Source organism: Lepidochelys kempii, chromosome 3 (assembly GCF_965140285.1).
Source record: "Lepidochelys kempii isolate rLepKem1 chromosome 3, rLepKem1.hap1, whole genome shotgun sequence".
Lineage (NCBI taxonomy): Eukaryota > Metazoa > Chordata > Testudines > Cheloniidae > Lepidochelys > Lepidochelys kempii.
Window position 1 is genome coordinate 102,390,691 of NC_136382.1, and position 22,071 is coordinate 102,412,761.

Sequence of the window (22,071 nt, forward strand, 5' to 3'; positions counted from 1 at the left end):
ACATGCAAAGACATGCACATTGGACAACATAATCCCAAATATAAATACAAAATGATAGGATCTAAATTAGCCATTTGTTGCCATTTGAGAAAGAGATCATTGTGGATAGTTCTCTGGAAACATCCACCCAATGTGCAGCAGCAGTCAAAAGCTAACAGAATGGTAGGAATCATTAGGAAAGGGATAGAAAATAAGACTAAAATGTCATAATGCCACTATGTAAATCCATGGTACGTCCACACCTGGAATACAGCAAGCAGTTCTAGTCACCCCATCTCAAAAAGATAGATTAGAATTGGAAAAGGTACAGAAAAGGGCAACAAAACTGATTAAGGCTATAGAACAGCTTCCATATGAGGAGAGATTGAAAAGACTGAGACTTCTCAGCTCGGAAAAGAGAAGACCTAAGGGGTATATGACAGAGGTCTATAAAATCATGAATGTTGTGGAGAAAGTGAATAAAGAAGTGTTATTTACTCCTTCATGTAACACAAGACCCAGGGGTCACCCAATGAAATTAATAGGCAGCAGGTTTAAAACAAAAAGTACTTCTTTGCACAACACACAGTCCATCTGTGGAACTCGTTGCCTGGGCATGTTGTGAAGGCCAAAACTATAACAGGGTTCAAAAAAGAATTAGATAAGTTCATGGAGGATAGGTCCATCAATGGCTATAAGCGAAGATGGTCAGGGATGCAACCCCATGCTTTGGGTCTCCCTAAGCCTCTGACTGCCAGAAGGTGGGAGTGAACACGAGAGGATAAATCACTTAACGATTACCTGTTCTGTTCATTCCTACTGATGTGCCTGGTATTAGCCACTGTCGGTAGACAGAATATTGGGCTAGATGGACCTTTGTTCTGACCCAGTATGGCCATTTTTATGTTCTTACGAATATATAGATTTGACAAATCAGCAAATTCCAATGAAAAAATATTTCCTTTAAATTTTTCTGATGAGTTGCACCTATTGCTTCTGTTTGAGCTATAGCATACAGCTATATATTAGGATGTTTTTCTAAAAGGTCTGTTCTAGGAATTATTTTAGGGAAGTTCTATGGACTGTGTTATACAGGTGGTCAGACTAGATGAACACAACAGTACCTTCCGGCCTTGGAAGCTATATCTGTTAGAAAGTCATCCAGTCTTGGTTTACAGACGTCAAATGGTGGAGAATCCACCACAATGGTAGGTAAACTAAATAGTGGATTTTCAATCAGAACAAAATGTACACCTTGTTCCAAGTCTGAATCTGTCTAGCCTCAGCTTGCAACCATCGGATCCATTTCCGGTAAAGAGCCATCTACTATAAGAAATTTCTCCCCCGTGAGGGTACTTGTAGACTGTGATCAAGTCAATTTCTCTTAGATAAACTAAATAGATTGAGCTTCTTAGTCTCTAACTCTAAGGCATGTTTTCCTCACCTTTAGTCATTCTCAAAGCTCTTTTCTGAGCCCATCTCAAATTTTCAATATCCTCTTTGAAGCGTGGACACAGTATTCCAGTCAGGGTGTCATATACAGTGGTACTACCACCTTCTTACTCCTACTTGATCTTCCCCTCCTTATACATCCAAGGATTGTTTGCCATCGTAGCTACAGCATTACACTGGGATCTCACATTCAGTTAGTTATCTCCCACGACCCCTTAGTGTATATCTACAGTGCAATGAAACATCCACAACTGACCTGTGTGACCTGACTCAGGCTTATGGGGCTTAGTCTACAAAGCTATAAAACTGCAGTGTAGATGTTTGGGCTTGAACTGGAGTCTGTGCTCTGGGAGTCTCCCCCATCCTGGGGTCCCAGAGCTTGGGCTCCAGTTCAAGCCCAAACATCTACACAAAGCTACACTGCAATTTTACAGCTGCACGAGCCCGAGCCCTGCGAGCCAGAGTCACCTGACACAGGCCAGCTGCAGGTGTTTAATTGCAGTATAGATATACCCTAAGTCCTTTTCTGTGTCAATGCATTCCAGGATACAGTTCCCCCATCTTTCAAGTGTGATGTACACTCTTTGTGCTTAGATATCTAACCTTGCATTTGCCTACATTAAAAACACATACATCTCATGTGAACGCTCTACCATTTTCTGTATCACTTGCAAATTTTACTAGCAATGAGTTTTTTTTATTGTATTTCCTTCAGGATCATTGATGAAGATATTGACTAGGACTAAGAACAGATCCCTGAGGGAACCTCACACTAAGCATAATAAGATTTCAGAGTAACAGCCATGTTAGTCTGTATTTGCAAAAAGAAAAGGAGTACTTGTGGCACCTTAGAGACTAACCAATTTATTTGAGCATAAGCTTTCGTGAGCTACAGCTTATGCTCAAATAAATTGGTTAGTCTCTAAGGTGCCACAAGTACTCCTTTTCTTTTTGCATAAAAAGTTTGAGTCAACAGGAAAGTGAGGCTGAAAATTATGTGTTGCAGGAAAATTTGAAGAATTAATTAGCCAAGTGTAACTGCTATTTAAAAGCGATTAAGGAAGAAGTAGGCAGATAGACACAAAATACCAGGACAATCGACTTATTTCTCAGCAACTGAAAGCAATGAAAATAAATTGATCTATATTTACTAAAGTAAAGCACGATTATAAGGTTGCATAACATGAAAGACAAACAGTTACTGCCATATTTCTAAGGAGATGATGCATTACAGGAAATTCTTATCTTGAAGTGATGGCAAATGTGTAAACTATCAACAGTAACATCATGGGGAGATACAGTATAGGTGCGGTAGGTCCTTTTCTCACTGCCTCCGGAGAAGTGTCACTGATAAGACCGGTTTAAATGTACTACTCTTGCTTTTCAAAAGTCCATCACTTTATATCTACTTAAAGAAAGAATGAAAAATAAAACATTAATAGAGCAATAATATTGTCAGATATATAAAAGGGCATGAGTGTATAACTTAAATGTAAAATACTTTGATGCAGCATTCTAACGAAAGGCAGTTTTAGGAACATGACACACATGACCTAAATCTCTGTCAAGTCAAAAACTGACTAGTCAGGATAGATCTGTGGTTAAATCACTGGACTGGAGCTCAGATGATCTTGGCAGAGCTGTGAGAATAATGGACTTTCCATTTTGTTCGTTGAAAATTTCAAAATGTTTCAAAAAAAAAGGTTCAGGTCAAATTAAATGTTTCATTTTGACAAAATGAGAACATTTCATTTTAATTTTGACTATTTTTTTAATGTTAGGACTTTTAAAAAGTGAGAATAAAGGAAATTTTTAATCAAAAACTCATTTCAAACATAACATTTGAAACATTTCATTTTAAAAGTGCCAATACAAAATATTTCAATTTTTAAAATTTTTTTTTAAAGCAAATAATCCCGTAAAACTAATAGAGATTTGTGAAGCATTTCAGTGTCACCAAATCTGCATTTCTCAATGAAAAAACATTTTGGCTGAAAAATTTCATCCAGTTCTCCCACAAACTTCCTGTAGGTCCTTGGAGCAGTCCTTCAGTCTTTCTTCCTGAATTCCCACATCTGAAATGAGGAGAATACCATCCACCTCATAGGTAGGGAGTTTACATGATAAATTCACTACATATTTATGAGCTTCTCCCATGGTGTAGTGATGCAGGCCGATAAGTGCCTAGATACAAACGTAACAGTCTAAGTCTTCTAGGAGCTTCTGTTCAAAGTTATAAAGAGATTAGGAAAAAGGGAGCAAAAAAAAAAACAGAACAAGGTTCACAGTCATCATTTTTAAAACATTGACGCTTCTGAAGCTAATTCATCATGATGGAGTCATATTTAGAAACATTTGTGCAAACTGTTATGGCTAATAGCTAATTTAGTCAACATTAAGTGAACAGTCACACATTTGTGATGGTTACATCAATCCTCAAAGCACTTAGAGACTCTTTCTAGACCTTGACAAAGTATATTATTTAAGAGCCAGCTGTGCTCAGGAACTGTACAAGACAGAACAGTCTGCCCCTGCCCTCACCAAGATATTTCAGTAGCAACTAATTATTTTGGATGCCTCAAATTTTCAGGTACTCATCTTGAGGCACACCCTTCTAAATTCAGTCCCCTTTTTAAAATGTCTGCATTTGGGCATATAAAAACTGAGGCAAACAATATCACTAATCACTTTTGAACAGTTAGGCTTTATTGTCCAGAACTGAGCAGCAAGCAATAGTCCCATTCAAGACAACTGTACAAAATGAACAAGAGCATTTCTGTAAGGTAAACTTTCACCACAAACTCATTCCAGTTTATTTACTATGATTTCTCCTCAGAGCTAATTAACATTTCATTCAATCTCTTATGTAGAACTGGTCAAAAGTTTCTGAATGAAAACATTTTGTGGTAAAAATATTTGTTATTTTTTAAAAAAATGAAAATGAAAATCATGAACATAAGAATAACCATACTGGGTCAGACTAAAGGTCCATCTAGCCCAGTATCTTGTCTTCCGACAGTGGCCAATGCCAGGTGCCCCAGAGGGAATGAACAGAACAGTAATCATCAAGTGAGCCATTCCTTGTCGTCCATTCCCAGCTTCTGGCAAACAGAGGCTAGGGACATCATCCCTGCCCATCCTGGCTAATAGCCATTGATGGACCTATCCTCCATGAATTTATCTAGTTCTTTTTTGAACCCTGTTATAGTCTTGGCCTTCACAACATCCTCTGGCAAGGAGTTCCACAGGTTGACTGTACATTGTGTGAAAAAAAAAACAATTGAAATGAACTATTATAAAACAAAAACGTCAACATTTTTGATTTTTTTTTATGAGTTCCACTAATGCATGATACTCATAGTACTTTTACTTTTCTATATGTTCAACTACTTATTAGGTTAAATATTTCTCAAATTACTTGATTTCCCTGTCCCCTAAAATATTAGCCATGTACAGAAACATTAAAATAAAAATCATTCCCTGAAAGCTTTTATTTATGGACTCAGGCCCTGACTCAGAAATGCATCCCTGTTAAAGACAGCACTTAAGCACACACTTAACTTTAATGCTTAAGGGCTAACATGAATAGGAATGGACTTAAAGCATGTGCTTAAATGCTTTCCTGAATCAGGGCCAACATGATCAAATACAGTTGGCATTGGTTTTGTTTCAACTTAGCTGCCATATCTATTTCCTTTCCACCCCCAAGATCCATTCAAAATAGCTCAAGAGCATCCTCTGACTAGAAATTCTCCAGGGACCAGCTGAACCCATTGATCAAGACTTCTGGAAAGACATAACTAGTGCCAAACTTGCCACTGAAGGATAGTGAGTCAAACCTGGCCTTAACAGTAGCCAGTAATTGCTTACAAGTTTTCAAGACAGTTGACAGCAGCAGGATAGGTGGGAGAAAGACAAGGGCATGATCTCAAGTCTGCAACCAGGTGGTGACTGTCCCTCCAGTTCCGTATCATGATGAAATGCTCTGGGCCCATTGGGTACATGGATACCACTCCCTGTGAGTGACAGACAGGATGGCTTTCAACAGAGTGGGGTGGTTGTTAAGCGGTCTTGCAGTAACTCAAGAATGTGAGTACCAGGGCAGACTGCTAAGAACCAGGACAAGAGCCCCAAATTGGCTGTGAGTGCTACACTTAGATTTCAGAAAAGCTGGACATGCACAAGTCCATGGGTCCAGATCTACTGCATCTGAGGGTGCTGAGGGAATTGCCCAATGTGATTGCAGAGCCATTGGCCATTATCTTTGAAAACTTGTGGCCATAGGTGCTAACTCCCCCTCTGCCCCATGGGTACTCAACTCCCCCCATGCCCCTCGCCCCGCCCCCATTCCACCCCCTTCCCCCAAGTCCTTGCCCCTGCCCCACCTCTTTACTGCCTCCTCCCCTGAGCGTGCCATGTCCTCACTCCTCCCCTTCCCTCCCCGGAAAGTCCTAAGTGCCACCAAACAGCTGTTAGGCAGCGGGTGGGAAGCACTGGGAGGGAGAGGAGTGGGCACGTGGCGTGCTTGGGGGAGGAGGAGATGAGGAGGGGGTGTAGGCGGGGGGAGCTTGGCTGCCAGTGGGTGCGGAGCACCTGCTAATTTTTCCCCATGGGTACTCCAGCCCCGCAGCACCCGCAGAGTTGACGCCTATGCTCGTGGCAATCAGGGGAGGTCCTGGATGATTGAAAAAAGGCAAATATAGCGCCCATCTTTAAAAAGGGGAAGAAGGAGAACCCGGGAAACAACAGACGGGTCAGCCTCACCTCAGTCCCTGAAAAGAATTTGAATGAGGATGGCGGTAGCTGTGTAGGTGGGAAAAACACTCCCATTGACATAGCGCTGTCCACACAAAGGGTTAGGTTGGTAAAACTATGTTGCTCAGGGGTGTGGATTTTTCACATGTCTGGGTGACATAGTTATACCGATATAGCTCTGTAATGTAGACCTGGCCTTAGAGTTAATATTTCAATCACTGAATTCCGTTTGGGTGGTGTGAACGGCATGAATCCATGGATTCTTTCATTTCCCAAAAACTTATCTCTCTAGTTTACATCTCATTACTGCTCTGCTCTTATCTTAATTTAAAACCCTGGGTCTGTTAAGCTTTAAAAAAAAGCAACCCAAAACCTAGCTTCTAATTTCTTAATTTTTTTTCTTTTCACAATACAGTATCTTTCCCCAGCTCCTTGCAACATGAATTAAGGTAGTTTTCTAGGTTTGAATGGGAATACCGTACACACCCTGAAGTGACAGACAGTCACAGAAGACAAGGTGTAGAACAACACGCACACTCCTCCCTCACCCTCCCCTTGCACACACACAAAGAAGAAACATGGTTAACATGGAGAGGACTTCTTGTCCCTCTCAACAGCTCCTTACTCTTTTCCATATCAAACTGATTTGCCCATGGATAGGTGGCTCACTTGATGGACTATGCTGCTGGCCCACTGGCTAACTCGAGCTCAAATCCATGTTCTTGTGCTGATGGACAGCATCATCTATGGCCATGTTTAGTTGTCTTGCAGTTCCATATGCCCATAGCCAGCAAAGCTGATGAGTTCATCAGAACCCTTTGGAAAGCAGAGTTGGAATCAAAGTTGGATTTTCTACTGCTAAATTAACTGAACCTGCATCGAGCTGTGCAATGGGTTGGAGGGAAAAAAAGGACGAATGTCACTGTGGCCAAATCTAATACAAAACTTAACTCTATAAAATTATCATCAGGGTTAAAATAATTATCAGGTAGAGTCCATCGTTGGGCCCTCTGAAAAGTTAAATTCCAGCCTTTTAAAGTAGCTTCACTCCTTTAAGGCTGTGCGCCTCTTGCTGTTCAAAGCTACATCACTCTAACAGAGTAAGCTTACAAGTGCAACAACAGCACTTAGAAAAAGGTAGCCATAGCAATTATACGCCTGCTGAATCCTTGCTACATATAGCACCGAAATGACAGAGGAACAGAAAACTTTCAAAGAACTTGTAGTTCTGGTACCACCTATTGACAAACCATTCAACATGTCTCTTGATAACTCATGGAAATGTGTCAGTCAATTTGAGTTCTAAAAAATATTTTAGGTATATTTTGTATCACTTGATTTGGAAATTTCCCATCCATATACTGTTAGGCCTGAAATCAGATGAGACAACAACCAAACATAATATTGTTACAACCATCTTCATTGAACATTGTTGAGCCATAATAGTTGATACATAATAGTTTAAAGAATAAAACCCACTCACGACAAAAGGAAAAGGGGGGTGGGGGGACAACCATGGCAAATCCTGCCTGAAGCCACCCCACTTTGTTCCCTTTCTAACATTTAAGTGTTGAAATAATAGATTCGTAGGGCTTGAAGGGACCTCAACAGGTCAATTCCTAGAGTCACCAGATGTCCCGATTTTATAAAGACAGTCCCAATATTTGGGGCTTTGTCTTATATAGGCACTTATTACCACCACCACCCTGCACCCCCCCACACACACCTCCTGTCCCAATTTTTCACACTTGCTATCTGGTCACCCTATCAATTCCTCCTTGCACTGAGGTAGGACCAAGTAAACTTAGACCATCCCTGACTGGTGTTTGTCCATCCTGTTCTTGAAAACCGTCAGTGATGGGGATTCCACAACCTCCCTTGGAAACCTATTCCAGGACTTAACTATCCTAATACTTAGAAAGTGTCTCCTTATAATCTAACCTAAAATTAGCTTGCTGCAGATTAAGCCAATTACTTCTTGTCCTATTTTCAGTGGATGTGAAAAACACTTGATTGACATCCTTTTTATGACAGTCTTTATCATATTTGAAGACTGATCACAGGTCTCCCCTCAGTCTTTGTTTCTCAAGACTAAATGGGTCTAGTATTTTTAACCTTCTGCATAGGTCAGGTTTTCTAAACCTTTTTATCATTTTGGTTGCTCTCCTCTGGACTCTCTCCAATTTATCCACATCTTTCCTAAAGTGTGGCACCCAGAATTGGACATAATACTCTAGGTGAGCTCTCACCAGTGCAGCATAGAGTGGGACAATTACCTCCCGTGCCTTACATACCAGAATCATGTTAATACTCACCAGAATGATACTCCTTTTTTGCAACTGCATCACATTGTTAACCGATATTCAGTTTGTGATCCACTATAACCCCCAGATCCTTCTCAGCAGACATCTGCCCTACACTTACAAAATGAGTTGCGATCTATTGCCTAGCTCCCGTTCCTCCTCACCATAATAGGTCCTCCCTGAAACCCCCACTTCACCTAAGCCAATATGGTGGTGAGGGGAAAATTCCTTCCCAGGCCCGCTGAAAAGGTGCAGTTAGCGCAATGCCTACAGCAGGTGCTAACCAAACCTGATATTTGCCACCTCAAGGGAAGGGAGGGCGGGTGCTGCTTTACTTGTTGCCTGGAGAAAGGGCTTCTAATACCCAGGCTTCCAATTTTTAAAATCTTCTGCCCTTATGTTCCCAGGGGGTGAGTCAGCATCGCCACACTGACCCCCACCCATCTCTCCTTCTGCAGCAGGTAGCTGGCTCCAGGGAGTTCTGGCACTTCCAAAATTAGCATGAAAATTGGTAAAAAAACCAAATAATGGCTTTTTTTAAAACCCTGTGGTTTTTTAAAACTGAAAACAAAGGACCTTAAATATAGTGCAATAGTCCAGTGTGCCAGAGAGCATGAGGTTATGGCACACAGAAGGATCGTGGAGAAACTGTGTGAAAGGAAGGAGCTGTGGTAAGCGTAGTGATTGCTGGACTCATAATAGGAAACACGGGATGTGAATAGGCCACATATCCTTGGGCAGCATGCTGGGTAGGTTTTATTCCTTGCATTTGTGTGCCTTTCTATCTGGCATTTATTATGCAGGACCAGGCCTTTAGTTATTTTATTTATTAATCCCATAGTTATCTAAAATTATAAAATATGCAATAGTATTTTGATATACAGTTTAACATCAGCAAAAAGAAAAGGAATACTTGTGGCACCTTAGAGACTAACCAATTTATTTCATAACGCTCAGTTTTTTGCACGCTAGAAAAAACAAATTCCAGAAGTCAGTGAGACAAAGGCAACTGCTATTCAACAGTGATAAAAGAATAAGTAGTCATAAAATAGTGGTCACAATTGATTTATTTCTCAATATGTAACAGTAATGAAATAGGCTGCTGTATATTTACTAAACAAAGGACGATTATAAAAGGAAACAAGGAACACAGTGGTTATTGTTTAAGTAGATGATGCATTATGGGACATTGTTATTCTGAAATAACAGTATCTGGTGTAAAGAGAAAAGGAGTACTTGTGGCACCTTAGAGAATAACCAATTCATTTGAACATAAGCTTTCGTGAGCTACAGCTCACTTCATCAGATGTGTGGTTGTGGTGGGTCCTTCTCATACCACCTCCCAAAAAGCGTCACTGTTAAAACTGGTTTAGATGTACCACTCTGACTGATCAAACGTCCATCACTTAATACCTAGATGAAGAAGAGGACAATAAAATGACATCCTTAACAAAGCAGCAATATGACATGGTGCACAAGAGACATGCATTTATAAGGTAAATGTTAAATATTTTGAGGAAACAGTTTAATTACGGAAAGTCTTGAACCATAACATACAAAGCCAAATTGCTTTCTGAGGCCAATTGCTGAACTGAAAGGGCACCAAATACATGTTTTTTCCCCCCCACTATTAACAAGTTTGTCTTAGGTTTGTTTTGACTTTGTTGCAGCATTTTGTTACTTTCCCCTATGAGCCCCCTGGGAAGCTAGTTTGAAGCAGCTCAAATACATCCTCCTACCTGAAATTCGCCGGACGCCAGCTGAACCCCACTAAGCAAGACTTCTGGGAAGACGTAACTAGTGCCAAATGTGCCACTGAGAGAGAATGCTTCAAACCTGGTGTGAGCAGTAGCCACTGGCAGCCCACATGTTTTCAAGTCTGTGCTTTCACACTTCAGTAGTGTGCATATCTATGAGGAAGAGAAAAGGAACGTGCATTTAGGAGAATCGTTTTACTAATAGTAAAATTTGACTGTGTTTTCTTCAAGACCAGATGGTACCAATTCAGCTCAATTCTTATGCCAACGAACCACTAAGGTACTGCATCAGGAACAAACTTTTTTGATCGAAGGGTTTCCAGCTCTGCAGCTTGTCTCCCTAGCATGTCTCTCCACACTGCTCTCCCCTCCCTCACCTAGTGCACACAAAGGCAGTGGTTTCTCTCTATCAGCTGGTTTTGGCCTTGTAGCCTTTCCAGATCCACCTACCCACTGGATACCTCTGCTCCTGCTTGACACTTTGTCCCCCTTCTTTTGTCCTATTTCACCCTAGACTGTTCCACTTTTCTAGACCTTAGGCACTGAGTCCATGGGTACTCCGGGGCTGGAGTACCCACCAGCCACAGCTGTTTGGTGGCTGACAGAGGGGTTTGGGGGAGGGTGGAGAGCAGTGGGCGGGGAAAGGTCCGGGGAGGGGGCAGAGCAGGGGTGGGAACAGATGGAGTAAGGGCAGGGCCTATGGGGAGGGGGCAGAGCAAGGGCATGTCCTCAGGAGAGGGGGGCGAAATGGGGGCAGGAAGAGGCAGAGTGAGGGCAGGACCTTAGGGCAGAGTGAGAGTGGAGCACCCCCAGGGAAAACAAAGTCAGCACCTTTGCCCTGGACCCTTTTTTATGCTCTCCTTAAGAGCCACCTCTACCATTTCCACTTGTTCTTCCCACTCCTCCATCAAAAAGTTGACTTTTAACCAATAAAACTGAGACAAGTTCTTTGATGGAGAGCTCAGGCAATCTTATACACATTGTTAGCACCAAAATCACTTAGTGGCCTAGCTGGTGGTCTATCAGATATTAATTTGGATGTCTCCATCCAATTCTTGGTGGATAGGTGTCTACATAATAAAGCCAGCACCATAATTGACACCCTGTTGCTGGCCATCTCAGCAGAGATTCCAAGGTTGGAATGGGTACAGAGACTGACTTAGCCTTTTATTCCCAGAGACAATCCCTCCAGGTTGGATAACATGAGGCAGTATAAACTGCTGTAGCCTGTTTTATGGAGAAGTAAAAGACTTGGTCCACAGCACTGGACATTCGGCAAGAACTAAAATAATTTTATCAACTGGACCAAACAAGAACTTTGATTCCATCAAAATGACTTTTTGAAAATGTATCAAAGGAGATATAGAGTGGCTAAAATATCAAGACACATAATGGGATTATAATCTGTGACAGCTGGTAAGGAAAGTGGTTGGTGACAGGTAGAAGAAAGTAAATTTAAAAAGGACCTGTCAGTAATTAGCCAATATAATAGATTTGCTCAAAAAACAAAGGACAGTCCATATTATGTAATGTGACTAAACAAATTAATATTTACAGCAAGATAGCACTTAATGGTAAATCATGGTCTTTCCCAAATGGTTGGTTAACAGAACAAAACATTGGATATTTCCAATAAAACTTTGATACTTTATATATGCTTCATTGACATGACATGGCAAATAAGAAAAAACTCAATCTTCATGAATTCAGCTGAGTAAAATATCTTGTACAGTTGGATGCAATCAACTGAGATTTTAAAAATAATCATCAGATAAAGATCAACTCTGATGAAGGAGACAGAAAAAGATTGTTTCATTCCAATTTTCAAAGTCACTAACAGCATCTCAAATACATCTTTCCGCTATTTAGCATCCTGAAGTTGTCTCTAAGACAGCACAGTGGACAATGCAAATGGTGAAATAAAGACGGGAGAGAAAAAGGGGTGGAGAATATAAAGATCTATTCTATTGTGGAATAATTTATTATAATATAAGATCAATTCCCTCATTTCACATGAACTCTGAGTTTGTACCCAGGGTCATTTCAAGACTTGCTATTTTTGGCATGAAGGGCAAGCAGACTCATTAGAAATTACAGCATCAACTCATCACTAGCAACCAAAGGGCCACGCAGAGGAACATGAGAATACATCATTGTCCCTTTTTTCTCCCAGGATCCAAAAGCATCTCCTACGCAAAGAAGCCTCATCAACATATATATGATGTATATGTCCCCAAAAATAAGCTTTACCTGCAAATAGTATTCTCCTTCAACAACATGAAGGCCATCAAAAGCACCCAGCACATAAACTTCATCTTCTCGCTTCTCCGCCATCCTGTAGCTCAAATGACAGCAAAGGTCTTTCTGGCAAACTGTACGATTTCCTTCAGGCTTAGTTAGTTCAGTGAAGGTGAACTTATCATAGAAAATGACTCCACAGAAATCCCAGTCATCTGGTGAGAAACGTTTGACACTTGTGGCATATGCGCTCCAGTTAACAGCAGCAGGGTAGGTGGGAGAAAGATGAGGGTGTGAACTCAGTTCCGCAACCAGGAGGTGACCATTCTCTGTATCCATATTGTAATGAAATGCCCTGGGTCCATCAGGTGCATAGATACCACTCCCTGTGAGCGACAGGCAAAATTTTCAGTCCAAAAGAATCAGCCATTTGAATGATATTGTCCTTTTCATTTTCCCCAATGCTGTTCTATTCTATTATGATGTCTAGAACATTACCAAAAATTAACCTCCCAAATCAAACCTTTAAGAACTCAAGTCTTTTCTTAAAATTCCTGGAGAAGGGACAGGGTACATTAGGGTGACCAGATAGCAAGTGCGAAAAATTGGGGTGGTGGGAGGGAATAGGTGCCCATATAAGAAAAGCCCTGAATATCAGGACTGTCCCTATAAAATTGGGACATTTGGTCATCCTAGGGTACATGGTGTTCTTATTGAGACAATGGGCCAGATTCTCCACTGTGGCTGAGATCTCCTCAGCACCACAGAAGGGGGCTGGGGCATGGTAGCATGCAGTGCTGTCAGGAATCCAATTATGGCTCCCTGAGTCTCTGCTCAGCTTGGCCCCACTGCAGAACAGAGCAGCTTGAGGGCTGCTGTGACGTATGCTAGCTGACAACAGACCTAAAAGGGTCATCCACCAGCTGAGAACAGCCAGAGCCCAATGCACTCACCCTACAGCCCTACCCCAGGGCTGGCTATGCTGGATTTACCCCACTTGAGAACTCCATATCAGGGGAATCTGGCTGACCAGATAAAGGCAAATCAGGGAGAGAAACTGGACCATTTATTAGAGTATTGGATTCCATGCCACACCTATATACTTTCCTGAATCTCTTCATCTCTGCCAATCATAATGGACCATGGGGGACAAAATATCAGATGTTCTCAGCATGACACTCCAGTCAGCACTGTGTAAGAGTTTCTATGCATGGGATGAATCCTATGACAGCCATCCCATATTCATTCATTCATAGAATTTAAGACCAGAAGGCACTATTATCACCATCTAGTCTGAGGTCCTTCAAAACATATGCCTTAGGACTTCCATTCTTGAATTCCTGCTTCAAGTCTATCTGCTGGGGATGAAGAAGAGCATATCTTCTTGAAATCATCCAATCTTGATTTAAAGATTTCCAGTGACGGAGAATCCATCAGAATCCTTGGTAAATTTTTCCAATGGTTAATCACCGTCACGGTTAAAAAATTGTCCTCGTTTCTAGCCTGAATTTGTCAAGCTTCAATTTCCACCCATTGGATCTTGTTACCTTTGTCTGCTAGATTGATAAGCCCTCGTATAACAGATGAGGGCGAGACTGGGAGACATCCCTTGTATTTCAGACAACGTGAATACGATCAGTGACCCTACCCTAAAATCATGCAAGCATGAGATCTAATAGGTTTCAAAATGCAAATGTGGTCCTTTGCTAAAAGATCATATTCCATTTACTTAGTTCTCAGTAAACACAAGGTCACATTGTTTTAAAATAAGTGGGAGAAGAACAGTGCTCGTGACAGCCCTGAAAACTTGGTTCTAAGGGGCTGAACATTGCTGAATGGTGCTACAAACTAGTCTTGCGTTTGGTTAGTATAAATGGAATCTTGCATGCTGGTTTTCATTTATTACCCAGCGTTATGACTGTATTTTATAGTAATCTAGAATGGGTTTTGTTCTTTAGCTATTGAAAATTTTGTGTGAACTAGCTGAACTAGAGAGCATTTGAGGGTGAAGGCAACCTAGTGATATGTGTTGAGAAGGGAGATTGAAGAGGACTGTTTATCAGCAAAAAGCCAGATTTAATGGCTCAGAGAAGCCAAGCAAAGCAGCTGCAAGATTTTGTTCATGCACAGCAAGTCAATAAAAAGAACAAAGGAAGTTCCTGAGAAGCTAGGAAGGAGAGAGGAAAAAACATAAAAAGCAAAAACACAGTGAGTTTTGCTCTGTCCTCATTTGCCATCAGGAATATCGAAATTAGGAATGAGGCTACCATGGTGGTTTTTGGCTTCAGAAGAAATACATTGTGCAGCATAAAATAATCTCAAAGAAGAGACAGAGACTAAAGAGCCAGTATTACAAAAAGAAAAGGAGTACTTGTGGCACCTTAGAGACTAACCAATTTATTTGAGCATAAGCTTTCGTGAGCTACAGCTCACTTCATCGGATGCATACTGTGGAAAATACAGAAGATGTTTTTATACACACAAACCATGAAAAAATGGGTGTTCATCTCTACAAAAGGTTCTCTCTCCCCCCACCCCACTCTCCTGCTGGTAATAGCTTATCTAAAGTGATCACTCTCCTTACAATGTGTATGATAATCAAGGTGGGCCATTTCCAGCACAAATCCAGGTTTTCTCCCCCCCCCACCCCCACAAACCCACTCTCCTGTTGGTAATAGCTTATCTAAAGCGATCACTCTCCTTACAATGTGTATGATAATCAAGATGGGCATGAAAAAAGTATTACAAAAATAATTCACTTAACCCCAAACAGCAAATTACCTGTCATAGCCATGCTGGTGTTGTGTGTATCAGCCGCAAGGAAATTGACATGCATCCCCATAGCCCAGGCAGAGTGGAATTCAATAGCAGTCAAATGTGGTAGGACATTCATCCAAGCAGTGGGAAACAGCACAGTATCCACATGTAACTTGCTCACCAGAGTCACAGCAGGGTCATGAAAAAGTATGTCGAAGCAAGTGAAAATGCCGAACTTTCCAAAGGATGTGTTGAAAGTGACAATCTCTGGCTCCTTGGGGGAATCAAACTGAGTTTCTGACATAAAGAGATTATACTGACAAAACAAACCATAGGAAGAACACCGTTAAAAGGCACCTAATGCAATAACCTGGAAACATTTTATAAAACTGTTAAAGGTGACCTGCATTTAAAAAGAAAAAAAATCTAAACGTCTTCATATTGAACATGTAAAGGTATATCTACACTGCAATAAAAAAACCATGGCACCAAGTCTCAGAGCCTGGGTCAGCTGGCTTGGGCTCACGGAGTTTGGGCTATGGGATAAAAATGGCAGCATAGACATTCGGGCTTGGGCTGGAGCCTGGGCCTGAAACCCCGCAAGGCGGTGGATCTCAGAGCTCAATCCGAATGTCTGCAATTCCCCACAGCCCAAGTACATGTCAGCTGATTTGGTCCAGCCATGCGGGGGTGATGCAGGCCTTTTATTGCAGTGTAAACATACTCTACATTTCCAAGTCCGTCCCAATAACCAGTTGAGTGAAGCCTGATCTAACACTCTACTTAATGATATTTCTCTGTCTGTTATGCGATAACTTTTGAACACCACACCTGATCAACTCCAAAATTTCAGGGGATGTTCTAGGCATCAATGGTCAGATCCCTATTGATTTTGGTGAAAATCAGGAAAATCAGAAGGGGGTAAAGGGAGATATATGGTTAGTAGAGCTAGCAGCTTTAACCACATTTGAAATTGTGTGTAGATCAAAGAACTGGTTGATGACAGCCATTAACACCTTCCAGCCTAGCAGCACTCTCCTGCCCCCATCCCGTTTCAACTAATCCTCCCAGTGCAGTTTAAAAATGTTGACACCTTGAGAGATTTCCCTCCCAGACTGACAGAAAAGAACAGTGTAATGTTATTTCTTACCTTATGGTAGCGTGCCACCAATTTCCCTTCTGAGTCAAAGACAACATTAGTATTGTATTGATAGTGACCATCGCTGGGGCACTTGGGATCACTGGAATTACATGGCTTCTTGTCTCCAATATTGGCAACCACATAGATAGAGTTATTTCTTGCCATGCAGCTGAGCCTTTCCTGCACTGCCGCAGGAGTAAATCTAGTTCATTTTTGGCAAAAGGAAAATGCATAAAACAAAAAAATAACCCAGGATCAAACTAAATTCAAAGCTGAAAAAAAATGAGAAAATAGGCTTCAAAGTTAATATTTGAATGGCACACTGGTGTTTAGAGCAGCAGCTGTTATGGAGCAGCTGAGTATTAGGAGGCTTTTTATTTTTTAATCCTGCAATTGGAGCTGTGCAGGCAGACTATCAGAATTCACGGACAGCTCCTTGACCTCAGTGGACTTCTGCATGGGTGGAAGGAAGGGTCTGCTCTCAATGATCCTACAGCAGGATGGAGGCCTTAGAATGTCAGCTGCGTGGAACAGGGTGTGAATCCCCCTAGGTATTTGTACAGCACCTACCACGATTGCCTGAAACTGGACGGGGGCTATTACAGTAGAGCTGAATGTAGTATGGATTTGTCAGTTCAATTTGAAAGATAACCAATTTTTTCCTAAATTGGTCATCAGATTGAAAAAACTAAAAACTGTTTTCAAATATTTTATGTTTTTGATTCATTTTGTGTTGACTCAAAATGAATTTTTAGTTTTATATTTTGATTCAGATATTTTGGGGTGTTTTCATCATGTATGTGTGTGTTTTAAATTGGCCAAATTTTAATTTATTTTGAAACGAAAAGTAGGAATGAAACATTTTGACTTTATCAAAAAAAGTTGTTTTTCTTAGCTCTATTTGTCGAGTTTGTGAATAGTTTTAGAGTACCAAAAAATGCATTTTTCAACAAAAAAAATCTACTTGTTGAAAAAATTTCTCCCAACTTCGTACAGCAGTATAAATATTTAGCATATAAAGAAATGCATGTTGAATCCCTCTCCTTGCCTTGCTTTTTGTTTAATGGGAAAGGATGGAGGGAGCAGGGCCTGCTTTCCTTATTCTTCAGGTTCCCCCAGACAGTGCACCTCTCTTCACATGTGTGATCATAGTCTGGTTTTTACATTGATCTTCAAAACATGAGCAGCAGCCTTTACCTGTCACTATAAATATAATGCATTATTAAAAAAAAACAATTAAAACTATAGCCAAGATGATGGCTCATGGGGCTGAGTTCAAGTGTGTCCAAAACATTCATTTCAAACTACTAAAATTGGTTCATCTGCCCCTTTAAAAGAAAAAGAATGGAGAGAGACTTCTGTGGTGCTATTGACTAGCAAATTGTTACACACACACACAACGGTTTCCCTTTAAATTCATAGAAATGTTCAATTACACATCCAAAATTCTAGGTACAGCTTCATGTGCTACTGTGTGGCAGCAGGGCGAGTAGGAGAGAGCTGTAGTAGCAGCATGGAAGGTTGATCCTCAGCACAAATGCCCCAGACCTGTGCAAATGCTCTGAGAATTCCTCATGAATCTTGAGACACAGGCAGGATTGAAATATCATGCTTCTTCCCCATTCAGCAGGCTGACAACAGACTTGCGAGTTCAGTACCTGCAAACACGGTAATCAGAGCCTAGGGGATGGTATAATCCCATATAACCCTCATCTTTAAAAGCCTCGTCTTTCACGCAATGGGGACAGAAATGCATGTAAAATTATACACAAAGGTTAGATAAGGAGTCTATATTTTACAAATTGGATTTAAGTGAGATCCTATGTAAACTAATATGAAAATTAATCCTTTCACAAATATTCTAATCGATTTAGAGGCATGGCTTACATACCAAAAGACATTCTGTCTGCTCCTTCAAACAAAAAAATTAGTTAAACCCACTTAAGGATGGTTAAGACCAATACTCAGCCACGCAAAACCTTAAAAGCAATGAAAGCTCCAGTTAAGATGTATTGAATACACTGTACCCCCCACCACACATACAACACACTGACTGGGGGCGTCAGTCAGCTCCCAGGGGTACAATCATACCCAAGCCCTGGTGATGTATGTGGGTGGCTAGCGTGAGCCACTGCGGCCACTTTTAGATCATTAGCTCAAGCAGTGCTAGCATGTGTCTGTCTACCTGCGCTGGGAAGCATACTCTCAGCTCCTGTGCTGACATAGCCAAAGAGACTCTGCCCCTATATGCATACGTCTCAGAAACCTCCAGTATGTTCAGTAACCCATCCCCCACACACCCCATTCCTCGCAATTGAACTATAATGCAAACTTTTAACTCTGACTTCAGTAACGTAGACTTCGACAACCTGATAAAGTGTATGTGTTACTTTTCCAATGGAGAAGTTATTGTTCCTGTTATTTTGACCCTGTTACTTCCCCTCCTCTACTTGTTCCCCCTTCTACACTACAAGTACACATCTTTTGTACATACCTCTAAAGCTCTTCATAGCTTATCCCCCACCCCGAAAGCTCCATATCTGCACTTGTTTCTTATCATGTTACCCCTTTGCCTCCTCTGTTCCACCAACAATGCCAGTTTTGAAAACCCATGTTATCTGCTTCTCCTACAAGCAGAACATTTTAGACAGACATTCGGTTATTTAACTGTTGTGTACAATAATCTTGGAGTCAAATGCAAAAGACCTCTCAGGTCTTTTGCATTTATCATTAATCCACTTCTCTTCAGACCATTAACACATTATTTTAAAGCTATTTGGAAGACACTTCATAAGGGATACCTTTCAGGGTCAGTGCAGGGAATCCAGTTTACTTGTGGATCTGGAATGTCTTCAAGATAGGGGAAAATGGTGTCTCTTTTGAAGACCCAGCCATAAATGGCATCTTCAGGAGTCACAATGATATGTGCACCCTGAAACAACAGCTAAATTAAGCACTTACCACCAAGAACAAAACAAATAACCAAGAAAATTAAGAGACAATACCTGTTGGGCTGCTGCTTTGATGGCCCCTTCCAAAACATCCATATTTTTGTTCATTAGCGTCAAAGCCTCGTCAGATGAAACAGGACTCCCAGTGACATCTGGCAATATAACAGAGTGCTCATACACTGCTGCAATGTAGCTGTCCAAGGCAAAGGCCTGAAGGATTGAGAGTATAAAAACCGTAGCATATATATGAGGCTGGAACATGATCATTGCTGATGCTCAGTGGTAAATGGAAAACAGAGCAAGTTTCTGAAGGGTAAAGGAGAAAAGAAGACAGGTGGCAAAGTCCAGCTTTCTTATTAGTTTACTTTGGCAACAATTCTCTGTGAAATTATCTGGGAAAACACAGCATTGTGTAACAAGATTACCACAGGTAAAAAAAAAAAAAAAAACAACAACAAACCATCTACACAGTTAAACAGGGGAGTGATATTCACTGAATCACTGACATGAGAATAACTGTGCCAAAGGGACACACTAAACGACATCTGTCTAGAAATAGAGGCCCAAATTCTGCTTTGCTATAATGTGCAATTCCATTGACTTCAGTAGACTTGTGCAAAGTAGAATTTGTACCAGGTTGGTGCTTGGGTCCAGTCCAACTCCCATTAAGGCCAATTCTAGACAAACTTGTGCAATTCACACAGGTAGTAGTTTGAATTGTATGTTGTCTTGTCTTTTGTACCAGCTGCCCTCAGAATAAACATTAACACACAGTTTTGTAAAGTGACAAGGAAGGCCACAGAATGTCTCTCAGAACTGATCCAAGAACACAGAGCTGTCAGGAGCCCAAATTGACGAGAGTAGGCCAACATTTAAACAATTTATGCTGCTCTTTTAAACATAGCTGGGGAACTTAAATACATCTTGAACCAAATCCAGCTCACCTTGCTCATGTGAGTAATCCCAATCTCAGTGAGCAAAATGAAGACAGTTTGGCCTCTTTAGTTTTGTTTACACTAGGGTAGCCAATAAGAACGGGTGCACTAAACCCACACAGAGTGACTGCAGAGACCAAAGTTCAGTCTCTATTTTGGCTAGAGCAGGTCAACAAATTTTCTGACTCATAGTTTTTCTTTGGAAAATGCTGTTTCAACAGAATCCCACTGGAATGTGTTGATTCCATTGAAACTAGCAACAAAATCAGTCAGGCAAACTGACTGACTAGCTTGCCCAGCCTGGTTTCTTGCCAGCCTGCCGGCCAGCTGGCCAGGCATCTAGCAGGCTGCTCAGTTCCCAGAATCCCCCTTTAATGGGTTGTCTGGATGGCCACCTCCCTGGCTGGTTTACTCCCTGCCTAGAATTTATTTATTTTTTTTTAAAAAAAGCTGTTCTGTGCAAAATTTTTCATTTCCAACTTCTTGTTCCAATTCCAAATGATTTTCTTCTAGCAATGTGAAGTTTCCCATGGAATTAAATAGCCAGTTCTTGCTCATCTCCAATATAGGAAGGAAGGGTTCTGGACTGCAGGGGACAGAACAGACTGTGGCTGGCGGAAGTTTACAGCAGGCTCTCATTGCTGTGTCATGCCATGTTTAATTTAAAATCATTTTTGTTGTTAAATATAAGCTCTCCATACTTATTAAGAATATTACAAAACCAGCGTCGAGCGTGGTTTTAAAGCAGTGCCGAGCACAGTGTGTCTTTTGCTGTGTTTACATTTAAAAAGTTCCGCACTAATTTAGATGCACTATTGCTAACAAGAGGTCTAGACAAGGATGTCAGCTATTCAGTTTTTGGCTGCAGATATGGTCCTTTAAAAAGGAAGCAACTAATATTCCATGTTTTTGGTAAATTGGAAGCCTCCCTGAAATGAGTTCATTTTTTGCCCTTCAGATTGGCATGGAAAACTGTAAGAACCAGCTGTAGCTCCTCACACTCAGTCAGGTGGCCTAGCCTTGTGGTCACAACAGGTGCAGGAAACCAAGCATTGGAACGAGGGGTGGAGCCAGAGTCAGCAGTCAGAAGCTAGAGCTGAAGGTCAATCTGGAGGTGAGCAACGGAAACAAACAAGTAACACAGGACAAGTCACAGTGTTGGGCATGAGCACTGAGCAGGCAGCGAGGAGCTGCTGCTGGATTAAGAGCCAGCCTGCTGGCTTCTCCAGCCAATCAGGCAGTCTGCTGCAGGCCAGCTGTATTGATGAGGCGGCCTGGAGACTAGCTCTGTTGTAGTCCTTGCTTCTGGACACATGTTCATATGTGGCCGAATACAATGAGTGTTTTAGTTGAATAAAACCAGACAGAATAAAAGGGTAAATTGACAAATTTTATAGAAATGATCTTACTTTTCAAGCTACTTGGTTATGCATACTGTCATGTTCTAGGGTGCAATTCAGAGCAGTGAGAAGTTGTGTCACCACTTGCCCTGCAGCTCTGGTGCCTCACAATGCTTTGCTGTTGTTGCTCCCAACCTGGGATGCTCACAACCAGCCTATGAGCATGCAGGTCAAACCCTGAGTTTCTGTCTGTGTGCTAGACAGCTCTGGTTCAGTGGCTCTGAACCCATCATCCTGTCTTCAGTCCCACTGCCCCACTCGGGCTTCCACCACCCTTGGTTACTACTTGCAGGGTGATCCCAATACACTCCCAGTCCTGGACCTCCCCATAATTGTGTGCTCTGCAATGTCTTGCTCTCGCCTCGACAGTTCAGAGAAATAATAGGGCTCGTTTGTATTTCTA

At 41.4% G+C, this 22,071-nt stretch overlaps 1 protein-coding gene across 1 annotated transcript; it reads right to left on the reverse strand.

Annotated features, from left to right (window-relative positions):
- Window positions 1–9,538: 9,538 nt before the first annotated feature.
- VNN1 (vanin 1) lies at window positions 9,539–19,638 on the reverse strand. Its single transcript, XM_073337344.2, has 7 exons — window positions 19,388–19,638; window positions 19,184–19,314; window positions 16,392–16,584; window positions 15,266–15,557; window positions 12,497–12,870; window positions 10,229–10,399; window positions 9,539–9,902 (listed from the first exon to the last, which is right to left on the reverse strand). Exons 1-7 carry the CDS (start codon window positions 19,598–19,600, stop codon window positions 9,792–9,794), a joined length of 1,485 nt encoding a protein of 494 aa, XP_073193445.1. The 5' UTR covers window positions 19,601–19,638; the 3' UTR covers window positions 9,539–9,791.
- Between the last annotated feature and the right edge of the window lie 2,433 nt (window positions 19,639–22,071).